The sequence below is a fragment of the Quercus suber genome, unplaced genomic scaffold, assembly GCF_002906115.3.
Source record: "Quercus suber isolate HL8 unplaced genomic scaffold, Cork oak 2.0 scaffold_75, whole genome shotgun sequence".
Lineage (NCBI taxonomy): Eukaryota > Viridiplantae > Streptophyta > Magnoliopsida > Fagales > Fagaceae > Quercus > Quercus suber.
This window is the reverse complement of record NW_027069540.1, coordinates 669,295-695,443: the sequence shown is the minus strand read 5'-3', so window position 1 is coordinate 695,443 and position 26,149 is coordinate 669,295. Positions and strand designations below refer to the sequence as shown.

Sequence of the window (26,149 nt, the reverse complement as noted above, 5' to 3'; positions counted from 1 at the left end):
TCTATGATAAGCTTCGGAGTCCCTCGCCTATTATCTTTCCTTGGAAAGGTATTTGGAAGGTTAAGGCCCCCCCGCGCGTCTCTTTCTTTGTTTGGACTGCAGTTTGGGAGAAGATCCGTACAGGGGACAATTTGCGGGGTAGAGGCTTTGATTTTGTTGATTGGTGCATTATGTGTCGATGTAGCGGGGAGACAGTGAATCATTTGCTTCTCCATTGTGTCAAAGCTCATCAACTGTGGAGCTTGGTTTTTAGATCTTTTGGGATCTCTTGGGTTATGCCAAGATCAGTTGCAGATACGCTTTATGGGTGGTGGAATTGGTTGGGAAAGCACTCCTCTAGCATTTGGAACTTAGTTCCTCTTTGTCTAATGTGGTGTATCTGGAGGGAGCGAAACTGGCGAACTTTTGAAGATAAGGATAAAACCGATGATCAGTTGCTAGCTTTCTTTAGTGGCTCTCTATTTGATTGGTCTAGGGCTTGGAGACTCACCTCTAGTGACTCTCTCCCTTTGTTCCTCAATTCTCTTCTTTGTTCTTAGTTTTTTTGTTGGTTGTTGTTTGTTTTGTTGTTTCTCTGTTTGTTTCCTCCCTTGTATCCTTTGCCTGCCTTATGTAGTTTTCATGAGGTAGTTTCTTGAATATACTTCTTTCTTACTTATCAAAAAAAAACATTAGCATTTCCCTGGAAGAGTATTTAGAGTGTTAAGGCCTCACGGAGGGTCTCTTTCTTTGTCTGGACTGCGGCATGGGGAAAAATCTTCATGTGTGATAATCTCATTAAATGCAGTTACATGCTACTAGGATGGTGTTGTGTGTGTCGGTGTAGCAGGGAGACAATGGATCATCTATTTTTAATTTGTACTGCTGTTTTTGATGTGTGGAGTTTTGCCCTTAGGTCTTTTGGGATTCAATGGGTGCTACTGGAGAAAGTAATTTACTCAGATACATGTGGATACTTGGACTCACCCACAAACACGCTCTCTGCCTGTCTTTCCTCACAAACATATAGACACACTTAAGTTTATAAAGATGTTATTTCTATATATAGGACGTGATGACTTCTTCTAGTATCTGGAAATGACATTATTTTCCAAACTGGTTCATCTTCTAAAAATGAACACAATTAGGATTTGATAGGTTTATGAGATGCCTAGTTCTCTATGCTTTCATCAGATTTTTACTTGGTAATAAATTGTTTATGGGTTTCTCCTTGAAAAGTAACTATTGATTGTTGGGTGAACTAGCCAGTCTTGACTTCACAATTTATCCGCATTTACTTATCTCCTTTTCCCTCTGCTTTCAGATAGTGGGAATTGTTGCAGATCAGTGAAGCTCTCCGGTGAAGAAATTGGTGTTGCCAAGCTCTCTGGGTTTCGTGAATGGCTTTCCCTCCATCCACTTCTTGCAGAGTCAGATGGTGTGGAAGATTTGGATTTACACCCCAGTTCTCAGAGGATGATAATTTTTGCACATCATCATAGTGTCCTTGATGGAATACAGGTTTGGTTCTTTCTCAGTTGGTGGTTCCTTTTTACTTATTTAAAATGGCCTGAATCCACTTTTGATTACTGCTCGTTTGAACATTACTGGGGTATATTGCTTAAACCCTGGAGATTAACAAGATCTAAGATAATATTTTATCCTCTAATACTTTTGTCTGTACCCCACCTTTGTCCCATGTGCTCTCAAAGTAGGAGCACAAGTACTTAGGGCTTTGTAAAAGAACTAAGAAAATGTCATAGTCCTGCTATGTTTTTCCTATGATATTTGGTAAAGGACACTCAGAGTTTTATTTATTTATTTATTGTCTTAGTATCTAAGGCTGGTGAGATTTTGGCAACTTTTTTGGGTATAGGAAACTATCATCAGTTAACAATCTTCAAATTCTGGAGGAGATGGTGAGAGTCTCAAACCATTATTATTTCCTGTATTAACAATGCCCCCAACTATGCTCTTACATATTAAACTAACAAAAGAGGAATAATTTGTGATTGCTTGAGTCGAACTGTAATGATGCAGCAAGCAGGTGTAGTAGAAGCTTCTATGAATTTACTAATAATATCACTCATTCAGTTATATTCTATTTTAAGCATATTACAAACATAGAGAAAATATGCCTTTTCTTTGAGATAACGTTAGACAATAGCATGCAAAAGAAGTTAATTGCGTGAGAATCTATATATAATGTTTTATAATTTTCAATCTGTATTTCGTTCATTCAGCTGCTCACTTTTTCCTAGCAATCAATGTAATTTTTTTATGAAATTTTTGTTTGCCAAAGACATTTCTCAGTAAGGGATCATCTACACAGTTATTCATGTGCGATAATAGACAAAGTGACAGTTGAAGAAACGGACAATAGAGAGAGTTTACTAGTTTTCTCCAGTTGCTTTTGAGACAGAAATCAACATGTGAAGCTACTTTGGCTTGTTTCTTTACATCAACTTATAGGCTTTTATATATACTCATTTCTTATGTTATAGATTTAATATTTTACTCATTTTTATATTTTGAAAACTTAATATGAATTCTATGTACAAGTAATGGAAAATGGAATCAAATGGAAGTGTGAAAGCATTGAAGCTAGTTAGATCCTCCCTCACTTGTACAAATTCGGCCAATAAGTTCTAGCTCACACTTCCTCCTCCTATAAGAATAAGTGGAAGGTGAGGTCCTATGTTATAATCCAAGTGTCCCACATGGCTTAAGTGCAAGCTTAACTATGTGTATATAAGCTCTTGGGTACCTACCCTTACAAACCATTTTTCTAGGGTGAGTTCTACCCATGGGTTTATATCATTTGGTATTAAAGCCAACCACCACATCAAATAATCAGACTTAGTTTGTTGAGTATGGGATCAAATGTTTTGCGGCTTTGGAATTGGATCTCAAAGGGGGCGACTTAAAGGCTAGATTAAAATGTCTTGTTAAGTCATTGAATAACTACTAGGTGAGTGGAATTGCCAAAAAAGAAGAAGAAAGGGCTACTAATAGGTCAATGTCAATAGAGTGAGCCATTATGGATGTCAGCTGTGGAGTGTGGTGGCATGTTACAATCCAAGTGTCTCACATGACTTAATTGCAAGCTTAACCATGTGTATATAAGTTCTTAGGCGCCGTCCCTTGCAAGCTAGTTTTCTAGGGTGACTTTTACCCTTGGGTTTATATCATCCTAGATTTAAAACTTGTTGGTTGTGTGTGTAATATACTATGAAAAAAAATTTATAATGTGGAAGTGGAACTCATTTGAAGCAATATGGAAATCTACCGAACCCTTAGGTCTCTGTAACTCAAGGCTTCTGGCATCATTGGGATATGATTTCTTGATACAACTCCTGCACAAAAGTTACTTTAAAGTTTAACCAGATTTCAAGATCTTAAGAAGACTGTTGATACCCGATACGTTGATCTACACCTATTCTATATCCAAGGAGGGGAATGAAGGGTGAGATCATGGATTCCAAAACCATGTGGATTTGTGAGTTGTGTTTTCCTGTCCAAAAAGGGAGGGAAAAAAAAAAATCTATCCAAGGCAGATTTACTTAAATCTGATCAATAATACGTTAAAAATGAAACCAAACATCTCAAAACCATCTGGTTATAGTAGATGCTCCATTTTGTAGTTGTGATTTATTGTTATTATATTTGTAATATAGTGGGTTTCTTGACTTTGAATTGGAAGAAAATATTAGGTTTGATACCACAAAGCTTCAGTTACTATGATTTTTAAAGAGCAATTAAATATTTTGGTTCTTATTAGTATTTGTTGCTCATTGTAATGGTTGTATTTTCGTATTTATCTGCTTTCTCTGGGTTAGTATTATTTTATTCTGTTTATCTGGGAATCTGATGGCCTCATTAGTGCTCATCAAGATTTGGTTGTAACTACTTTTGTTAATTCTGAATTGTCAGGAGTTCATATGTGAGAAGGGGATCAGTTTTGTCCGCATTGATGGAAAGACACTTGACAAAGATAGGCAAACTGCTGTACAGTCTTTCCAATCATCAGCTGAGGCTCGTATATTTTCCTTATCAGCTTCATTTATCTGATTTGAATACAATTTCTGCTGTGTTTCTTAGCCTTTCAGTTGTTTGTTGGACTTCAAGGTTTTCTGGCTTCCCCAACTCCCCCACCCCCGCCCCCTCCCAAAAAAAAATAAAAATAAAGTGTAAATGCTTTGAAAGGACTGATTGTGTGGAGCATTTCAAGCATAACTTATCTGTCTCACTATTCACAACTTGGTTCAGTCTCAGAAGAGCTTTCCTTGTATTTAAAACTATGATAGATTCTCTGTTTTTGAAGTTTATCAAAACTTTGATAGAGTGAACTTTTGAACTTTAGGAATGGAAAAGGAAATGGTGGACAGTTTTTTTATGTGCTTTATCTTTGTTGATTTTAATTTTTTCTTTTGTGGAAGTTTGTATATTGTCTACTATTATAGACTCTGGCCTTTAATTTCTTCTCTTAAAAATTTTAATTTTTATCAGGAAATGAACTGTCGCCCATTTTGATTAAGTGACTTCTGCACAATTTTTGATCTAGTGACCTGAAAACTTTACTTATGTTTCTAATTTTTTGGTTAGATGACTAATAAGAGCTAATTTATCAAATCTTTTCTTTAGAAAAATTATCTTTATATTTATTTCATTCTTTCTTTGTTTTTCACTTGCTGTTTTTCCTACATATACCACAAGCACATATAAATTTCTTTCCTGTGTGAAATTTTAAACACTGCATTGTTCTCATGTCTTGGGGAGTTTAGATCCACATCTTGTGTAAATGCAGTTGAGCCACTTCCCCATATTTTAGCCTGGATATAATTATTTATCCTAATGCATCAATTATCCTTCTTCTTCAGATTAAGATTGCAATAATTGGTTTAACTGCTGGAGGTGCTGGACTTGATTTGTCGTCAGCGCGAAATGTTGTGTTCTTGGAGTTGCCTCAGAACCCATCATGGATGAATCAGGTCCATTAATATTGAATAACTTCCCCTAATGTGAACTCTAGTAATTTAATAAGAAAGTTAGAATTGATTACATCATTCTTCTGATTTTATGCTCACAAGTATTTTCTTTGATGAAGAATATTTTGGTGTTATGAAAGGCACAGACAGTTTATATCTAGTTAGTTGAATTTGAATAATACTAGTTCAACAAAATGTGTATTTGCTCTCCGTCTTGCCTCTAATGGCTTCTGTTGAGTTGAATTTCTCTTATTGTTGCACCCATTATCAAGCATGTTTTCTATTCTTTATGCAATTTTTAGGGGTTTCTTAGTTATATAGCATTTCTGCATATTGGAAATATATTTTAGAAAAAATATAATAAAAAGTTGATAGTCATCAAAACAAAGGGGGAGCGTTATAAGGTTGCTTTAAGGTTGGGATGCTTTTGAGTTAATGATAAGTAACTTAGAATCTACCTGTCCATAAATGGAGCAAAACCTAAAGTTGTATGTCAAGATGAATGTGTGAAGAGACTAGAAGTAACAAGTTTTCTGCTGATGGTCTTTGGACAAAGTGACATTATCTCCTCTTCCAAAAGGGAGGGTGAGGTCAAGGGTTAAATCTGATACAGTTGTGGGAATTATATTTTTAAATTTAAAGTAAGACATGAAAAAGAAGAAGAAAGGTCTGGACTATGGGCTATTCTGAAATTAGAAAATGATGAGGGAATTTCTTTATCCATATGTGTATTCAATAATCTGTGGTAAATTAGAATATTTAATGCAGCTTGGTTACACCCATGAACATGTACGAGATAAACAAATTAGTTATTTTACAGTGTTACATAATAATAATAATACTAAAAGTAGTAATAATTTCAAATTAAAATGTTGTTATTAATATTATTGGTTACCATTACTAATTTAATTTTTGAGGAAAAGAAGCATGTTTTCTTTAGTATCCTTTTCTATTGGTGTGTTACACAAGCACCCAATGGGTCTTGAACCCATGACCTTACCCTCCAACCAAGTAATATGGGAAAAGGAAGTTTCAGTATCCTATTTTATTCATTTTTCCCACTAATCAGTGAGATTGTTTGTGGTTTTCCCTGACATTATATCAGTGACTGATGCTTAAACTTTCTTTGAACTAATTCTGTTAGGGTGAGTCTAGAGCTCACAGGCGAGGGCAAACAAGAGCAGTCAACGTGTACATTTTTTGTGCAAAGGTTCTCATTTGTTTTTCAGTAGATTTTTTAGACATATTTATCTTCTATATAAACCAATGCTTGTTCACATTGCAGGACACCACAGATGAGTCACATTGGCAAAATTTAAACACGAGTTTACGTCGTGTTTCATCTACAACAGATGGAAAATATGATGCCATACAAGAGATACTGGTATGCCCCCACCCCCCTCCAAAAAAGAAAAAACTTTCTTCCTTCTCCTCTTGCCTTTATATTTACATGGAGTAGCAACATTGCTGGAAATGCTCATTTCAAAGTAACAGTTTTCTTAACCTCTTTACTTCCTTAAGTTATTCCCTCTGCCTTAAGATGTAGTTGAAGTTCTGAGTCCTCAATTTACTCTCTGAAAACAAAAATATTTGTTAGCTTTGGCATGTCATTATACATGAGATGAGGCCAAGAATATGAAGTGGAGTGTACTAGGTATAGACTTTTTATTTTCTGCTGAATGTGTACTAGTGAGTTGAGTTGTCTTGGAATAATGGTTAAATGATTAAATCGCCAGTGCCTAATAGTTTAAGCTTTTGGGACAAGTGGTAATTTATCATGGAATCATAGTAGGTGGTCATGAGTTTGAACCTTGTATCCCCTATACCTCCCATATAAAAAGTCACACGTGTTGGGCCTACTTAAGGGGGAGTGTTGGAATAATGGTTAAGTGATTAGATTCGTCATTTCTTAATAGCTTAAACTTTTGGGATAAGTGATAATTTTTTTTTTAATAAGAGGATAAGTGGCAATTTATAAGTTTTTAGATATTAGCTTTAAAAGGGAAAAAAAGAGAAAAGAAGAAGGGTGAGAGAGATTTGAGAAAAGGTCTAGGGCTACATTAATCAGTCCCTCACTTTAGCACATATTTGTATAATGGTTTATGGCATGATTACTAGAATACCCTTATGCTAATTTACATTAACATGCTAATATTAAAAAAAAAAAAAAAAAAAATACCAAGAACTAACTCTATAAGGTGCTTACTTGATAAAGTAGGCATTAGTATGGGGTATTCATATAGGAGAGCAAAGCTGCATTATAATGATAATGGAAACTGGAGCAAGCATCTGCTTTTTGTTATTTAAGTTTGTGTGGCCCTTATCTTGCATCATACTCTGGTGTGAGCACGGGAGCTTGGTGATGTTTTGGAACTTGGTTTTCCTTCTGCATGATTGGCTACTGCTTTTGGCTTATGTCAATATTCCTGAATAGAAATCATTTGTTCTCTGCTTAGCATGTTAATCATTGTTGCTATGAAATGCAAATTTTAAACTTCCTTAGATGGTTCGTTTGTTTTGCTTTCATTATTATCGTTTGTCGCTTCTTATTTCTGTATGATCAGCATCATGTTTTGGTTCGCAGGTTGAAAATATCTCTTTTTTGGAAACATCTGGTAAGACTGATAGAAGTTGTGAAGATCAGATTTTGGGGAAAGCGGCATGTGATACACTCTCTGCAGAGACAATGAAGTTGCCAGACTCTGGCTCAGCTAAGGATTTGCAGCCATTTGAAGCATCTGGTGAAGTAGCTCCAAAAATAAATGATAGATTTGAAGAACTTTGCATATCTGATGCTGGCAGTTCAGGCAAAAAGGATGACCTCCACAATAATGTAAAGCTTTAACATTTAAGGTTTTTTTTTTTTTTTTATTATTATACAATTTATAGGTTTCCTTGTATCTTTGCACTTCCATTTTTGCTATAAGTATTTTCCTGTAGTAGCCTGTAATAGACAAATTTTATTGGTAGAACAGGCTCATATGGTTTCTGCTACGGCTATAACTAAAGGTCCAGTTTCAAAGGGAACATCGGAAGAAAATGATTCTGACACTGAAATTGGAAGTACTGGCAAAGTCTCTCCTTCCAAGCTGAATGAGGGCAGCGAAGATACATGGAGACAGGAAAAGGTACAACTTGAGTAATTGTTGTGTTTGAACTACTAAAACAGTATACTTTTTTCACTCTTTCTTCTTTAAAAAAAAAATTGAAGGACACTGTTATATATAGTTGATAATGCAGGAATTCACATTCCACCCTCAAACAATAGTAGATGATGTTAGACCTCTTCAGCAAATTGAACCTGATGAAAGCTGCTTTGACCAAGTAGGTTTTTTGCGGTTTGAGGTAAGGCATTGATACCTGGCTATGAGATTCCTTTTGCATACAATTATGACTAAGATGTTATAAATTATTGTAACCTTTAATATGTCATGAATACAATGTGTGGTAGCTGTTAGTCAATTCACATTTCTATAGATAGCACGTTAAAGTTGCTAAAATTAATGTCTCTGCAATTCATTTTCATTTTTTTATCTACACATCTTTTTGGTGGAGCCATAAACCAATGAATCTTGCAGAGCTCAGAGATCAATAGTAAACAAACTCCTAATTGAATTGGACCACACATAAAAGCCCATAATCTAAATAAAACTTACCTAATAATAATAATAATAAATATCAAGGCTCACATATAAGACTGACAACCAACAGTAACAGAATTACAAAAATACCGTTGACTTTTGGAAAACCAAATAAAATATTAATGACCTCATTAATTGTCATAGATACTTATTCTAGGGCTTTGCTTAATCTAAAGCTTCCAAAGAGGATATTTTTTCTTTGGCCGCACAATGGTTGCACCATCAATTCAGGCTTGTACAACCCTCTGGTTTGTTGTATCTTGATACCGAGAATTCAGGTTTATAATGTGAGATTGCAGTTTTCTTCATTGCAGAACATTATCCATGCTTTTTTTGTCCTGGATTAATTTTGGCTCGTACACAGCATCTGTGTTGAAAAAAAAAATAGGTTAATCTTATTGATGCAGCATAGATTATGACTTTTATATCCTCTCTCAATGTAGCAAAGGTCCTAGAACAATTTATAACTGCGTAGTCATCTAATGATCCTCAAATTCCCTTGAAACTTGCAGTTTAAGTGAAATTTTTTTTGATAGAGTAAAGTCATTTACTCCTAGGGAAAACTCATCTCAAGCTAGTGGTGAAAACTGCATTTATCCATTACTAGAATTTCGGTTGTGACAATCAATGTAACCAATGGTGAAAGGCAACCTTAAGGGGCCAAGTCCTCGCGTCGCTCAAGGCATGAGGGGCCAAAAGGCTTTCACTTGAGTGGAGGGAGGCCAAATAGTTATTTTGTATATAATGAACTGAAATTAAATCAAACTAATAAGTTATCCGAGCGATGCACGGATAATGTTGTAACGTTTTATGTAAAATAGTTTTCGAGAATGTTGTATAAATATTATAACATAATTGTTAGAGAACTTTATTTGTAATGAATTCATCATAAAAAGCAACAATTATAAATTGTACACACGTATCTATTATAATTATTCGATTGAAGTGATGAGAAATAAAAAAACTTTGGAGGAATATTATTGAATAAAAGTTTATACGAAATTTGTCTTTCTCTTCCTTAATTCTAAAACAAAATACACATTCTAAACCCCCAAAGTCAATCACATCATTTACAAAACCCGTAAATCTACAATGTTTGACCTTAACATCAAAATAGTAATTGTCGTTGTCACTCAATATAAAATGCAAGCCCTCCAACTCATATAGGGTAGGATTAGATGAAATAACAATGTTAGAGCTTGAAAGATTGAAGGTAAATGACATTGTTTTTAGTCTATGTGTATTTGACATGGGATGGTATGAAGGGTTATGGGTAGGTATATATAAAGGGATAGAGGTGCAAGAGGTGAAGATGGTGAATTAAAATGCAAAGAGGTTTGTGGTATATGTGATGGATGAAAAGTCTTGAAACATTGAACCAAAGGATACAAAGAATATTTAATTTTTAATTAGAAAAGTCTTGAAACATTGAACCAAATGAAACAAAAAGTCAATATTTAATTTGTTCTTATCTTGAGAATATTTCAATTCTCTTTACATAGATCCACTTGGTGAAACCTCATGTGTGTGTGTATATATATATATTGATGTATCTAATGCAAGAACTGAGTTTTTGAAACTAGTAAGAGGCTTAATTAATTAATCTAAGAATAGGCTTTACAATAAGCTTATATATATATATATATATATGAGAGAGAGAGAGAGAGAGAGAGAGAGAAACTCTGAGCTAAAATATTAGATGATTGATTTTGTTTTATTTTAAATCTATTTCTAAATTGATTAGGGAAAAAAACTATAATAGTTCACTTAATTCTTGTGTCCGTTATTTTTTTTAGAGCGAGAAAGTTGTCTAGGAGAGAGAGAGAGGGAGAAGTATAAAAACTGGTGGCTGGTAGACCCTAACATCATAGAAGAAAGCTTGTTTGTCATGTTTTGTGAGCCTACCATCTCTTCTTTTTGGTTCTTTTTTTACTTTTTTGCTCGTCTCTTAGCTGTTTGTGATCAGCAGTTTACCTTTAATCAAATTGCAAAACTGCCCTCTTATTTGACTAAAGACTGTGTTAGGAAAGCTAGAGTCAAAGTATGAGAATGCATTTGTGGGAGGGGGAAAAACAGTAGACTTGGTTCTTATAGCTAATGAATGCCTTCATAGTAGGCTCAGAGACAGGGTACACGGAGTTATTTGTGAGCTAGATATAGAGATAGCTTATTATCAATTGGAACTACCTTCTCTATTTGTTGGAACTAGTTAGAAACCCATGCAATGCACAAGAAAGTTCGTAAGAAAGTTTTTATTTTTAAATATTTTTTTTCTATTTATGAAATTTGATAATTTATTGTGATTGTATTTGAATATGGAACTATCTAGTCTACCATTTGAAGAAAATATAATTTTAATAATTATAGTAGTTATTAACTGGTAGTTATTATAATTGTGTTTGTATATGAAACTATCTATTCCACCATTTTAAAAAAAATATGATGTGGTAAGATTCTAATGAAAGGTTTAAATATAGAATAGAATTTAAACTCAAGTAAAAGATATATATTATTAAACTAAAGATGCCTTGCCTCAAAGCTTCAAAGGCACCTGGCCTCACTCAATGCCTTGGCAAGTGCTCAGCTTGCCTTTGACTACACTGGCAAAAATCAAGTCTGATTGGATAAATATTAGCTATATACCTATACTTTCTCTATTTCTGAGTTTCTTGGTTGCCTGAACAATTTGCACTCTGTAAGTTACAAGTGCTTCTAAGAGTACATATGAAATCAGTTGTATGGGCTTAAATAAATTATGATCAGCTTTTCTTTCTTTTCAGGTGAGCCAATATACTGGGAGGATCCACTTGTATTCTTGCGTTCCTGGGACAGATCTGAGACCAAGGCCACTTTTTGAGAATTTCCGACAGGAGGAACTTTATTCACTTAATTCTCAAGCTGCTGAGAATAAAAGAGGAGCAACGTTCAAGGGCAACCCAGCATATAGGCAGATTCTTCTTGCGTTTGTTAATGAGTGGAATAGCTTAAGGCCTATCGACCGAAGAAAGTTAGTCGGGAAACCTTTGCAGCTTCCCCTGGCTGTTGAGTTGGGCTACTTGAGTGAAGGCATTAACCACAACAATGGGGTCTGTCAAATTGAGTTTGAACTCTGATTCTTTTGTGGATATTATAGCATATATGAATTGGTAACAATTCTATAATTTTCTTTCCCAGGGACTGCTCAAGGGTGGAAGCAAGCGACGGAATACACCTTTATATGAGATTAGTCAGCCTTTACCATCAAATGCTGTGTGGAAAAAGGTTAATTTATGTAGCAGCTATGGCAAAAAGGAGAAGGAATACACCCAGGGTTGGACACTGACAGATGAACCTCTCTGTAAACTCTGTCAGGAACCATGCATGTAAGTTCACATAAATTTTCTTGCTATAATCATATGGGTTATTTCAGTGATTTCTTTACTTTCAGGGGCAACAATGCCAAGACGCCAGAATTTTTTGAGGATCTTTTTTGTAATCTAGGCTGCTATGAAGAATATCGATTAAGAACTAGCAACCAATCCATCCGTCAGGTTAGAACATGAATTATATCATACATTAAAATAAATTTGAACCTATTGTTGTCTCCAATTCCTTTTTTTTTTTTGCTCACATGTGTCATAGTTTCAAGAAAAATTTGGGCACTCTCTCAATATTTCTCACTTCTTTTCTTCTCATTGTTCTCAATCATATTTGTTTCAAATAACATATTTAAAATTTTCAGGGCCTTTTTGAAATAGAACATGGTGTCTGTACACATTGCCAGTTAGACTGTCATAAGCTTGTGAAACACATAAGACCTTTATCGTTGGCAAGACGACAAGAGTACATTGAGAAAGTAGCACCAAATGTGGCTAGGCGAAAGAACTTGTAAGTTGCTGAAAGGAAAATGCCAGTGTTACTTTTAAATTTTGCAGAACACAATAGTGCTGTGTACACTATCACATACAAGTTGAATCTTGTGTTTGTCCAGCTGCATGCATTGAGGTCAATAAATATTCTTGTTAATGCTTAGTATGCTCCCATCTCTAGAAAAAATAGCGTTGTCCATGTATTAAGTGTATTTAGTAGACTTTCCACCAGACATGGGAAGAACTAACCAATTAGGCTGTTGTTACAGAACAATGAGCTTGTGATACTTGCAAATAGGCTGAGATTGGTTCTTTCCAAATGGCAGTAATCATTGATAGCCTAACAATGTCTGTTTCATATCCTGCAGGCTTGATAAGCTTGTTAATGATCCCAATGAGGGCAACGCATGGCATGCAGACCACATTGTTCCTGTCTACCGAGGAGGAGGTATATTCTGTTTTATCTTGAGATTAATATTTAAGAACTTTCTCCCTGGAGGAGTGATCTGTCTCCTTGATGTCGTTGTACCGGTTACTGTTTGGATTTGAGACTTGCCCCATCTTGTCCTCCTTAATTAGTTGTAAACCATTCAACACATGGATAATATATAATGGTCTCAGTCATCATATCAATGGGCTCCAACATAATTTATTATCATCACAATGACTTGGTGATGACAAGACAACTCTATGGCGGTTCATCCTGTCAATATGCAAAACAATATCTAGGCAATTAAATAAGATAGAAAACTTTAAGTATAGCTATAGACACACAATAAGACAATGTTGAAACAATTCAATGCTTCAGAGATGTCAAATATATGGAAAACCCCTTAAAATGGTACCATGTAAAAAAAAGTATTGAAAGTGCTTTCTCTTTTCTAACAACATTCCGATTATAAAACAGCTACTACTGATTATAATATATGGAATTTTCTTTAGTAACTGGCTGTTTTGACTTTTAATATGTCAAGATAAGCAAATGTAATGTAACCCTCCCCATGCCCCATCCTCTTCTTCAACCCAAGTTATAACAAGCTGGATACCTGTTAAGAATCAGTGTACAAGTTAAAATCATTATGTATCGGCTAGCCACATTCTTAATTCTAATAATCTTGGTATCTTTTGATCTTTTTGGCGGTTTTTCCCTTCTTTTAGGGGCTGCTTAGGAAATCAAAGTATGAGGTTAGCTGAAAAAAAGTCTGACTACATTCTTAATTTATAGTATTTGGTCAAATTATGTTACTAACTAGATATAGAGATCAGATATTTGCTCCACCTGCTATAACTTATAAGCCAACCATGTACTTGATATCCCCTGATCCACTCAAAGAAGACAGTTAAGCTCGTGGATATGTGTACAGGAATCGAATTCTGATTGGACCATACTAATACTGATATGTCTCAGATGACATCGGCCATAATGTAGACCATAATCAGCTAGAATCGTACCTGTTGCTGCTCCAATCTTTTTTAACGCTTAGCATAACTTTGGTAGGGTTAGTACATTATTGAAGGCTCCTTTCGTCTTGGCAATACAAATCTTGTGTGTATGTGTTTTTTTTTTTTTTTTTCACTATATAGGCAGAAAAATTTAAGATTTTTTTTTTCCTTTCCCTTTTTCCCCACAAAATTCATACAGGTGAGTGCAGGCTAGAGAACATGAGGACTCTTTGTGTTGCATGTCATTCTGAAGTTACAGCAGCACAATGTGCTGAACGACGCTCAACAAGGGCCAAAGCTAAGAAACAACTCAAAGTTATTCTGAGTGAACTAAGAAATGTTCAGAGCACCGAAGGGGCAAATACTAATTCTGAGGTATGTTCTGAGAGTACAGGTCTCCTGTTCTCATGAAGGTTTCCATCTAGAGAAAAAGTAGCTGAATTTGTTGTGTCTTGAATGCATTTTGCTAACCTAGGATGCCTTATATGCATATGACTATCAATATTGGGGCGTTCTGGAGCACCTGTTATGGAATAATATACTGTAGTTATGTTAAATCATTGTTGATCAAATGTTTTAGAATTCAATTTTTTCTTTTATATGGCCATATACTATATTCTAAGGGGAACATCTAATTGAAAGTGGATTTTATGAAAGAAATTTGTGATTTATTCTTTTCATTGTGGTTAAAACATTGTAGCTTGTTTCTTGTCTTCATTCTAGCTGGCTAAAGATTCTTGTAAAATAGCCTGCTACTTCATGATCTCTTTTTATTATGACTTTTAAGATTGAAAATGTACGTGAAGAGCTTTTTTTTTTTTTATCTGCAAGTTTAAATGAGTGGTTATTTGTCTGAATTGGTTAAAGCTGACTGCGCCTTCAGCAATTTTTGGATATGTAAGAAAATTAATAATTATTTACTTCACATTAAAGCCTGATTGGAATTATATCAGGGCCACGGGCATTTACAGAAACAGGAGAACATTTTGGAGGATGAGCTTTTGGTTAATGTTCCTGGCAGTGCCTATTCTGGAGAGAAAGGTACAATTACTGGAAATGAAGTCTTGGAAGAGTACAAATCTCAGTAATCCCTATGATGTAGAAGCTCCTGCAAGTAGTATCCCAGATGTCTAGTGTATCATTGTACCACAGTTTCAACTCAAATATTTATTTTGTATTGGCTTCTCTGGAGGATGGGTACTGGAAGTGAGACTTAAAAGTGTCCCAAAGAAGGATGGTATGCATATCCTAACAGTGAAGCATCTGCAAGCAAGATTCAGTTCATACATTCTGCAACTCATCATGCCTTTCCATTGTATTATTGTACAAATAGTTCTAAATGTAGGTTTGAGAGAATTATTTGTAGGTTTAACAATCACTGCTACTTGAGCAGATAGGGTTGTGTTCAGTTGCTGTGGCTTGATTTGTTCCTATTTTTTGGATAGAGCTATTAATATTAGATGATTTTGAAAACTTAAAGAGAACTAGTTACAGAAATTATGACTGCATGTAATTCAATTCTTGAGAGGAAAACACAAGACATTGTTAGTTTTTATCAAGTAAGACAGAACACTCGTCCACTATTAAGTTTTAAAGAAGGTTGAGAAAAATTGATGATTTATTGCCAGTCCTCATCTAGGTAGGCTTAGGCTTATCCTTTAGGCCCAACATTCCTGTTGGGCTTAAGACCAGTCCTAATTAAAGTTTTTGTGAAGGCTAGATTTTCAAAGCCCAATTCTGTCACACCCAAGAAACTAGCCACCAGATGTTTGAAGATCTGGAGACTGGAGAAAAAAAGAACCATAGCTGTTTATGGGGTATAGACTGCTACAAGTCGTTGAAGCAGAAAAAAATAACTGAGTCCTTTATGCGGGTAATAATATTCGCTAGATATGGCCAGGAGTTAAAAACTAAAAAGTCATCAAATACTGCAATTGGTGAGTCCACATGCAGACAGAAAACTACTGGTCATGAGTCATTACCTAACTCTCAACTACAAGTCGTTTTCCCTAGCAGTCATTTGCAAACCAACTGATTTTTTTATTATTATTTATTTTAGTGTACATCAGAAAATAAATAGTGATGAGTATACAAGTTAGAGGGAATAGGGAGTTATAACCTTATACAGGCTCATACATGGCTTGCCTGTATCTTTCCGACCCTGATAGTGTCCTTTGGACACTCAGTTGCGCTAAATAAAAGAGAGAATTTTTGAATCCAATGCAACTGAATTACACAACACTGGATTCTCACCTATAATTCAGTACTCTTTCATGATCATCAAAATCCATCTTGAATAATTACTTTCAATACATAATTATCACATAGCCTGAGCTATCCCAGAAAAAGCTCTCCTTGGTCAGTGATGCTTAAGACTCGGTGGCAAAATCGAACACCTGCCTCTAGCAGTTTCAGTGGAAACTTCCGTGTAATAATTTCAGATTGAAATGTCAAAAGTTAACGACAAAGCAGATGTCTGTCGAAATTGTATTGTATTGTATCACTGTTGAACTCATGCTTCATCACCCAATTTCGGGATGCCAGCTGAAAAGAACTGCTCTGCTCTATCAATGAAGCTGCTAGGGAATCTGCAGTATAACATTACGGTAGAAGTTTCTGAAGCCAGCAGGTTTTGCTTCAGAGCCATTTCTTCACTAGCCTTAATTGTTTTGCCATCTCTTTGGTTTCTCATCTTGCCATTCCTTATGCTGTTTCCCAAACTTCCAGCTTTTCCCAAACAAACCTTAGTGCTTCTGGCATTGTATCGGCTAGATCTTAGGGAACTCTCAACTTGAGGCTTTTTAAATTCAGGACCCAGCTGATTATTTTCACTAGAATTATCTTTTATGGAATTGTCTACATTTAAATTGGATTGAAGAGAAGGAAAAACATTTCTGCACGAACTTAACAAGGAAAGTTGCATATCTATACTGATTTCTTGCTGAACCACACCCTTGTTCTGCTCACACCCATAACAGGCAGCAACAAGTGTTCCAGCCAAGACAGGCATCAAATCAGGGTCACTGAAGAATACGAAAGGCAGATCGCACACCTGTCCTCAAGCTCAATTGATTAGGTTTTGTCAATATAATCTTTAGATACAAGAATAGTTCCATAAAAAATTTCACTTACCTTGTGAAGGATGGTAGGACTCTTTCCCCATCGGAGGACAGCTTGATTCCCCAGGTGGAACAAAGCAAAGTGACTAAGAAGCAATAGAGATTCAAGCAGAAGCAAACCAACCTGAGAGACATTACAGAAAATGCACAAGCACTTGGTAAGGGCTGCCCTAAATGATCCACAAATAAATTAATTCATCTACAGTCATTAAAAAATGCAATTGAAATTCCATATATACTCAGTTCAACCTAACAAAGCCCACTCTGTCCCAGCTAATGGTAGTTAAGAACAAATTACAATAACTAAGAGGAAATTGACTTATAAAATAGCACAAAGTGACCTTGTAATTGATAGTCACCAATTGCACTCAGTATGGGAGCCAGCTCTCTAAAACCATTAAAGATGCAGAAAAAAGAGGATAGAAACAGTGACTATACCCATTCAAATAAGCTTTTTGCTTTCTGCCTTTTGTCTCACCTTTCACCAAATAAGCAACAAAACTAGCTTTTTTGAAAATTAGCTAACTTTTATATTTTTGTGTCGCCTTTAACAAAAGAGCTACCAAAAACTATGGGATGCCAAATTCACTTGGGTCCCATACAAAACGTATGCTCATGGATCAATAAAATAGCCCTTGAAAATACAAGGATTTAAAATAAAATAAAATAAATTAAAAATTAAAAATTAAAAAAAAAAAAAAGGGTCAAAATTTTCCTTGGGTGTCTTACATCCGTGTATTCAAAAATAGTGGCATGCATAAAGTTACCTGATCTGTGGCTACTTTCCACTTGCTTGTGCAATGGGAAAGAAGGAAACTCATTAAATGGAAAAACTCCATTTTCAGGTCAGGCCTCGCCTGTGAGCAAAGCGAGGACAAAAATAAGAGTCAGTTCAGTGCAAGAGCTTAGTGATGAATATTGCAAAATAAAAATGAATATATAGAATCATAAAGTGTAACTTTGGGATGTCACCATCACCAAAACACATCTCCAAAGGTAATAAGTGATATTAACTAACTTACTAGCATCTTTTGCATAAATTTAAGGTCCAAAAGAGCCAAATTGTTTAACACCTTCAGCACTCCAGTTGCCACTTCTTCAAAATTAGATGGAAGGACATATGAGGCCTGAAACAAAATATAAGTTATCTCAACATAATTTGCTTACAGATAACTTGAGATAGAAGTTCTAGGGGCCATTTTCTGGTACAATTGTAAAAGGCTTGGGTGAGTGTGCATGGATTTAAGCCTTGAAAGTGACCACTTCATGAAAATGAAATTAATAATAATAAAAAAATAAATTGAAGGGTAGGGCAGTATCCAAGCCACCCCTCCTTGGACTCCACTTAGGTAAAACTAACACAGGGTGTTGAAATTTTGAACTTGAGAAAGAAGATTCTCAGAATGCTAAAAAAGTTATCTACGGGAATTTTCGTGTCACAAATAAAGAGGAGCCTTCCAAGAAAACATCAAATCAGCATTTAGAAACTGAAATAAAAAATTTGAGGAAAAATCTATAACAGTACATAACAACTTAACCATGATAGCTACTGAACTCAAGAATCATGTTCATAATACTTACTCACAACAACCTGGACATAAAATTTAAAAAAGAACCCATGACCAAAGAAAAAGGGGTTTTTGTTCCCCCCCCCCCCCCCCCCCCCCCGGGGGGGGCGTATTCAACAGTAACAACATGTGCAGTTGTAGCAACTTTCCCAAACCAGCATAGTTACCTGTTCCGAAGACAATCTATTGTTTGCCTGCAGCAACACAGCTGTCAACAAAGAAGGGAGACTGACAAGACCTGTTTCAGATATAGCAGAAAGAAGAAGAGCTACTGGCTGCTCCAAGTTCAAAATTTTTTCCTTCTTTTGTTCTGCTGCAACCAAGTGTTTCTCGCCCTTCTGAGCTACAAAAGGCTCCACAATATCAATTTTTTGAGGTTCTTCTGGAACATCTGTCTTGGAATTATTTGCCTCAACTAAACTACCAGTCTGCTCCTTTTCACCATCCTTGCTCATGGATACTGACTCAGATTTTTTATTTATCTCACATGATTCATCTAATGGTCTATCCTCTGGTACATCTGGTAGATGTATAACTGTGCTACCATTTAACACTGATAATGGAGGTCTATAGTCTCCACAGGAATCAGTTACAGCGGAATATCCAGAATCAGCAAACTCAGCAAGTTTAGCTTCTTGACTTTCATTTCCCAGCACTGTTTCACTAGGACAAGATTCCCAGTCAATGGAACTATTGATCTGAGGTCTGGATGTTAAGACCACCAATAGATGTATACTTAAGAGAATAGAAGAAGGAAATGGTGACCCTTCCACTTGAGGCCGATCATAAAGTGCAAAGAGATCTCGCAGCCGGTGAATAACTTGGTAGGCAATCAATAACTCTAGCAAGCCATCCCGCATTTGGAGTTGTCGTTCATCAGAGCTTATATGAGAGCTTATATGACCAATTATTGTTGTAACAGTCCATAAAAAGCCATCTAGTACTTCAGAGATTGATTCAAAGTTTTCTGCTGATGTTTTACTTGATGACAAGTTAATATTACCAGGGGCATTTAAGGAGGCTGCAATCTTTATGTAGTTCTCAAGGGCTGCTGATAGCATTGGGATGATTGGGGGTAAAAGATTTTGTGCAAGAAAATAGCTCCTGTTTGCAGTCACAGATAGAACCACCCTGAGAAGCTTCAAAAGGTGTATTGTCACCTGGCAAGCTTCAGGTTTTGATGTATGAGAAGCTGGCAGAGCAGAAGCGATAAAATCAAGTAAGCCAGCTTGGCGAGAAGCTTGCAGCTCAGGGTCCTTTCCCTCCAAATACTAATCACATAGAAATATCAGATGCATAAAGTTAGAAAATCAACAGAACCTTACAAAATTGAATTAAAGGCAAAAAACTGCAATGTGTATTTATAACACCTCCATCTTTAATGGGAATTAAAGTATACATTGATCAGATGGAAAATCATGAGTGATATCCTATCACCAATGGATGGACAACTTTTGTCAACTATAAATGTGAATAAACTTCAATAAAAGGAGCTCCTCAAGTAACTTAATAACTTTTTAGAATTTTTCATCTAGAATAGACCTGACCATATTGGACAATCTTATGTCCAGGCCACGGTCAACCTACAATAGATATATCAAAATGTTTACATCTGTAAGAGTAGAAAAGAATTCAATCTCAAAACCACTTACTAACAGAGCAATCAATTCATCAAATGCAATTTGAGAAGTAATAGACAGCTAGAAAGAGTTGATGTTTTGATATCATGGACATATGAGATAATTTTCACTACTAAAATCTGACCAACAATTTAGTTTACCCAACTTGGAAACATCATAACCATCACATGTATATTGTGTTAAAAAAAGTGTTAATCCTTAAAATAATGGTTTCAAGTGGTACCTTTATCATTTCTGCAATTATTAACCCTATACTCACAGCCCCTTCTTTTCTAGCTTGCCGAAGTTTTTGAAGTTCTTGAAGCCACCTTCCAATTTTCATTCTTGCAGTTCCCACAGCCGTTCTATATCCAATACCAGCATTTTCAGCACCAAGAGGAGGCTCAGAAAATTCATATTTGAGAGCCATAAGCCTTTGTCTAATTCTTTTAATCTTTCGCTTCAATGAATGTTGCAATGTAACATTGCCCATTGCAAGAGCAGAACCTCCTAAGCCTGAGACACTGTCTGCTTGATAATCTTCACCATTGTTGGTTGGTGTAGATCTACCCTGTCCATCCTTGTTCGTAGATCGGCGCAATAAAGGTGAAGATTGATCCCTGAAATCCATAGAAGCTCTCTCTCGTATTTGCTCCAGGTAAAACTTGCGACGTTGTTCACTTTCACTAAGTCGCTCAGCTAATTTCTGGGCCAGAAGTTCAGCTTCCTCTTGCTGGGCTTTCGCTCTTTCTTCCTTTCTACGAAGCTGTTCCATGGCCCTTGCTTCACGTGCTGCACTGGATGCTTTGCGTTCCTCTTCTCTTCTAATTTGAGCTTCTTCTTTTTTCCGCTGTGTTTCTGCAAGGCGCTGTAATTTTTCAGCTTCAAGGAGTTTCCTGCGTTCTATAACAGCCTCTTCTCTAGCCATATCCTCTTTTTGTTTAGTTCTTATCACTTGACGTTTTTCGGCTCTCCTCAACTCTGAATCATGAAGTTTCTGTCGCAAAATTAGTTTTTTATTTTCTTCATTTAAGGAAGTAATAAATCGAACCTCATTAACTTTACTGCTTTCATCGCCAGCTCTCTTCGCAACTTGAGCTAGAAAAGCCTCATGCCGAGATTCACCACGTTGGTGGCGAGCATGCATTCCCTCTCGTAGCTTAATACTGCGGACAGCCTGCCACTCATTAACCCGATTTAATTTTTCAGAGTTACGCTGAAGCTTTTGAACTCTTTCATTCTCCAGCTCACTTCTGATTCTCATTGCCCGGGCATGCTTTTCTTCTGCTTCCTTTTTCAGATCCGTAGAAGTTTTCTTCTTCTTCTCAGGAGACATGAGTTTATCATGCAATACACGTGCACGCTCAGCACTTTTTCTGCTCATACCTGGCGAATGTGAAACACGAGAAGAGACACGAAAAGGAGATGAAAGTATGTCCTCCCAGTTCCTCTTATCTTTCCAAGCATCCATCGATTTCCATGGAGCTGAATTCCTCTTTTCCTTATCCCTTTCTTTTTCAGATGGAGGAATTTGCCTCTTTAAATGCTCTGTAGATTTAGGATTTTTCTCAACACCACTTTCTGCCAACATTTTTTCTTTCTTAGGAAACAGCCTATCTGCTTCAGATCCAGGTTGTTCTCTCTTAGTCTTTCCAGCAGAAGAACTATCGCTAAAAGGTGTCCTAGATGATGAACCAACTTCAGAAGAGGATGAATTCTGGGGAGGGACACGTCCATTTTGTCCTAAGTTTACTTTGCAGGACCTGCCAGACTCAATAATCCGCTTTTCTCCACCCAGGTTCCCTTGAATGAGATCTGAATTTCCACTCTGTTTTCTTGACTTTATTTGTGATTCTTTAGCATTGAGCATTACATTGCTTTTCCCAGATGATTTATCAACAGACTGAAAATTAGGACATGCAGACCCCAGGATTTTCACGTCATTAGCTGTAAACATGCTAGCTCTTTCTTGTTGAATTTTCTTAAAAGCCTCAAGAGATGAAGACAGTATCTCTGCTTTGTGTGGTGAAGTTGTCATTCTTCGCACCTGCACTCAACAATAAGAGACTAACCCTTTTTATATTAGAGAGAAAGGTGATTAAAACTAATTTTTATCCTCACAAAGTTGTATAATGGAACTTACTCCAACAAAAGGGGCACAAGAGATCACAAATGATATATGAAAGTAGATGGTTAAAGGCATCACTCCTTTATAAACCTTCTTTTTTTATATAGGTATCGCTCTTTTATAAACCTTCACTGAGTGAACTTTAATAAGGTCAGAGCCAGGTAGCACTACAACGGTTTTTGATGAGCTATGTTGCCAAAAATGTTTTTTAAGAAGATACGTTGCCCTACAATGGTTGACACATGTACATGCAATGTCTTCATCAACTAAACTATGCACAGGCATCTGCATATTCTTTACACAATCATTATCCTTTCTTCAAGTGCCCTACTTTTGACTTTGTTCTTTAACATGCTGAAGGTGATTTTGATCTCCCAAAGGAGAATTCTCTAGCTTAGGAATAGTGAATGGATGATGTTAAATTAAGCAATTTTTTGCAAAGTTAATGCCTCCAGAAATGGAAGGAACAAGCCATGAGAAAATTCACATTCTTAGACTATTAAAATCAGAGTGATGATCATTAGTACAAAACACTGATTTATAATAAGTATATAATGTCAACAAATATCTTTCCATAAAAACTTCAGTGTTGTTGATTAACAGAATTTTCAGTAATTTGAGCATAAAATTTCATTTCCAACATCAGGAAAAAAAAAAAAAAAAAATGTGAGCATGCTTACCTCCCATGAAAGAGCATGAGGCCTGCGATGGTCGCTCTTCAATGTGATTGGTGTGCCATCAATTAGCTGAGGAGAGGACCTTTTCACATTCTCAAACTCCTCCACCCTAGTATTTAGTTCTCTAAAATCAGATGCAGCCTCTTCAAGAACAAGAATGGCTTCTTTCATCTGCTCTACATCACATTCTAGTTCGCAAAGAAGATAAAGTTCATCTACAGCCCTATTAAGATTCTCAAAGAGAAAGCACCATAGACGCTGCCTAAATCTTTCTTTACTTTCAGTTGTTTCACATTCTCCAAGGGCATTCATAATCTGTGTGTTTTGCATTTCATTTTGTATTGTACCATGTGATGGACTTCCTTGGTCTTTAGTGGGGCCTGTAAAGGTAGCATCCCCTGAAAATTCAGGTCCACTCTTTTTAGAAGGAGCTAACTTGGTATTTTGGGAAACTGCACCTGTGCTTGAAGCCCCATTTGTCATTGGTACTTCAGAAACATCTGAATAATCTGCCTTTGGTATAACAGGTGCCTGAAGTTTCACCACTGTCCCCACATCTTCACCAGATGGACCAATATCTAAATGATCATTATTTTCTGGGTCAACATGTTCAGTGTGTATATCCTTGCAGATTGAAACTTCAACATCTGGGTCAACCTTTTTTTCATTCACAATTGGATCTTCAGCATCTTCTAAAGATATTTCATTCACCTCTGTACAGCTCTTTTCAGAAACCTCATTTCTGCATATATCTGCATCTGCAGCTGCCACCAAGCTGTTTTCTTGTGGAATAGCACAAGAAGTAAGAGGGGAAACCGAATTGTTATTGTTTACATTCTTCCTACAGGCCACCAAATTATCGTTCCCAATATCACCAAACTTGATTCCTACTCCAACAGTGTTTTCATGATGCAGTAGCAATGCATCATCCTCTAGATCACCCCACTTGAATTTGTGAACCACGTCAGGCTTATCCTTTTGGGGAGCTTTCTCAATATCTCCAGTCACACCATTAGAATTTATATCAAACAATGGAACCGAATCCGGACACTTAGTATCTTGTTGAACTACACATTTGTCAAGATAGAGCACATCCTTTTTGTCTTCATTCAAGATAGAAACAGAATTTACAACACTACCATGGCTATTTACAGCATAATTTCCCCCTGCCTTCGGAAGCTGAGATCTGTGCTTGCCACTTGAATTCCCACTATTTTCATTCAATGAGGGCTGAATATGTAAAGAACTAGAAGCATTCTTTCCTGAACATCCCCCAACCCAACTCTGAAGAGAAAACTTTGAACTACTTCTATGTTTCTGGACAAGAAAAAATAGGAAGAAAATACAGCTAAAAATATGAGAATTGGGTTGAATATGGAACTGATATACTTTCTAATGTAAATAAATAAAGAACTGATAAAAAAATACAGAAGACATATAATAAACACTTCAGCTAAAAAGCAGGTAACTTGAAAGAAGAGCGCAGAAATATGGTTCATTTTTGCTCCTTGGAAATAAAAATAGAGGTCATCTCAAACGTATAGACAATAATTTCTCATTTTCAAACGCAAGCAAAAATCTGTTTCATATTTTACTCTTTAATTTAAGGGATGGAACACCGTCTATTTTCCTTGTGTGTGTGCACGTCTGTTGGGGAGGGGGTGGAAGCACCCTCTCGAAGTAATATATGAGATTTGAATAGATATCCAGATCCATTTTTGTTACTTTATGCATCACAATGTAAAAACCTAAAGCCCAAATAAATCAGTTCAATAAAAATAAAAATTTCTATACCAAAAATAAAAATCCAAAAAATAAGCAAACAACTTAAGATATAATGAAGCATTTAAAAGTAATTAGTGAAAGTAACCACTTCCATGTCCAAATATCTTTCATTGATATGCATTGAGGTGTTCTCCCAGTCCAAAGTCCTAACTTTCATAAGTAGCAAGTGCAACACACAATTGATCACACTGGATTAATTTAAAAAATTATCACAAACCAATTTATCTAGAATGAGATCTGTGTGGTTGCTGGTAAAATGCTAGAGAAGAAAAAGCAAAATTGAAATTATAATTTCAAAATCAAAACAACTCACTCCAATAAGTCCAATTAAACCACTTTCATTCCTTATCACTTTTTGTTTTCTTTTCCTTTCTCTCAGCATTCCCAGAGACCAAACAGCAGCTAAATATAATTCTTTTTTTAATGTTAATAAGAAAAAAAAAAAATCAACAACAAAATTAGAACAATGCTGATGAAGAAAATGGAAGAAAATGAACTCAAAAGAACACCTTTTTCACTTTGAACCATCCAGAGCCCTGATCATCCACAGCTTCTTCACTGTTCTCCATCCCCACTTCATCAAATTCCCAAAATTATTCTTTCACCCCCAAAAAAACACCATAATTTACAGGAAACAAAAAAAAAATATATATATATATATATATATCAAATATTACACCAAAGACCTAATCTTTTACAGACCCAAATAAATAAATGGAAAAAACAACAAATTCCTTTAATTTATACAACAACATGAAAAATTTCCTAATGATACACGATCATGATCGTTGAAATCGAAATGGGTATTCAACAAATCAGTGATCAAATGGAGAAAAGTTAAAGCTTGGAAATTTTTGAATTGCAAAGAAATTTGGGGGAAATTTTGGTTGCGGATTTCACTGAAAATGGGGAGTGAGAGTGGGGAAAAGGAAGTCCAAAGGGAATTGAATTCCACTGGGATTGAATGAAATTGCGGAGAATTTGAAGTGGGAAAGTGGAATTTTAGGTGTGAGGTGGAAAAGGTTTTTCTAGGGTTTTTGACTTGGGGGAAAGAATAGGAGGGAGAGAAGGGAGAGCTTGGTAGGGAGTGAGGTTATATAGGTTAAGAGTAGAAGGAGGGAGATGGTATTGGTAACAGAGTGACTATTTTTTCGTTTTGCAAAGGGCACAAATTTTTTTTTTTTTTTTTTGGGTAAAAAAAATTAATAAAAGGGGTCCAGCTTGAGATTGTATATGACTATGACTATGTTTTTTTGACTTTGTCTCTTTTTATTATTTCCTTTTGGATAAAATTTGGTACCACATTGTAACAAGTTGTTTGATTTTGTGCAACAACTAACAAGTTCTATACTCT

General features: G+C 35.8%; 2 protein-coding genes across 5 annotated transcripts in view; one reads left to right on the top strand and one right to left on the bottom strand.

Annotated features, from left to right (window-relative positions):
• The window catches only part of LOC112022480 (uncharacterized), a 34,201-nt gene extending 18,829 nt beyond the window's left edge, over positions 1-15,372 (top strand). For 3 of the 4 annotated variants that reach the window (XM_065773447.1, XM_065773444.1, XM_065773445.1), the window contains 15 exons: positions 1,304-1,500; positions 3,913-4,014; positions 4,860-4,970; positions 6,112-6,177; positions 6,253-6,351; positions 7,552-7,800; positions 7,943-8,095; positions 8,196-8,312; positions 11,389-11,694; positions 11,783-11,970; positions 12,036-12,138; positions 12,330-12,475; positions 12,825-12,904; positions 14,099-14,274; positions 14,853-15,372. In XM_065773447.1, the coding sequence (XP_065629519.1) occupies positions 1,304-1,500; positions 3,913-4,014; positions 4,860-4,970; positions 6,112-6,177; positions 6,253-6,351; positions 7,552-7,800; positions 7,943-8,095; positions 8,196-8,312; positions 11,389-11,694; positions 11,783-11,970; positions 12,036-12,138; positions 12,330-12,475; positions 12,825-12,904; positions 14,099-14,274; positions 14,853-14,987 (2,228 nt within the window). In that variant the 3' untranslated portion in view covers positions 14,988-15,372. The remainder of the gene's footprint in view (positions 1-1,303; positions 1,501-3,912; positions 4,015-4,859; positions 4,971-6,111; positions 6,178-6,252; positions 6,352-7,551; positions 7,801-7,942; positions 8,096-8,195; positions 8,313-11,388; positions 11,695-11,782; positions 11,971-12,035; positions 12,139-12,329; positions 12,476-12,824; positions 12,905-14,098; positions 14,275-14,852) is intronic. The other variant, XM_065773446.1, reaches the window with a different exon arrangement.
• Positions 15,373-15,918: 546 nt separating this feature from the next.
• Positions 15,919-25,934, bottom strand: LOC111994725 (uncharacterized). The gene is made up of 8 exons (XM_024026604.2): positions 25,305-25,934; positions 23,014-24,327; positions 20,450-22,252; positions 18,754-19,857; positions 18,041-18,145; positions 17,786-17,875; positions 17,032-17,142; positions 15,919-16,951 (listed from the first exon to the last, which is right to left on the bottom strand). Exons 1-8 carry the CDS (start codon positions 25,362-25,364, stop codon positions 16,412-16,414), a joined length of 5,127 nt encoding a protein of 1,708 aa, XP_023882372.1. The 5' UTR covers positions 25,365-25,934; the 3' UTR covers positions 15,919-16,411.
• Positions 25,935-26,149: the final 215 nt, after the last annotated feature.

Excerpts from the sequence above, each read along its gene's own strand:
- LOC111994725 (XM_024026604.2), bottom strand. The coding sequence starts at position 25,364 with ATGGAGAACAGTGAAGAAGCTGTGGATGATCAGGGCTCTGGATGGTTC. Across the intron at positions 19,858-20,449 it reads TAATTGCAGAAATGATAAAG|TATTTGGAGGGAAAGGACCC; the intron begins GTACCACTTGAA and ends CTATGTGATTAG. Across the intron at positions 17,876-18,040 it reads AATTTATGCAAAAGATGCTA|GCGAGGCCTGACCTGAAAAT; the intron begins GTAAGTTAGTTA and ends CTTTGCTCACAG.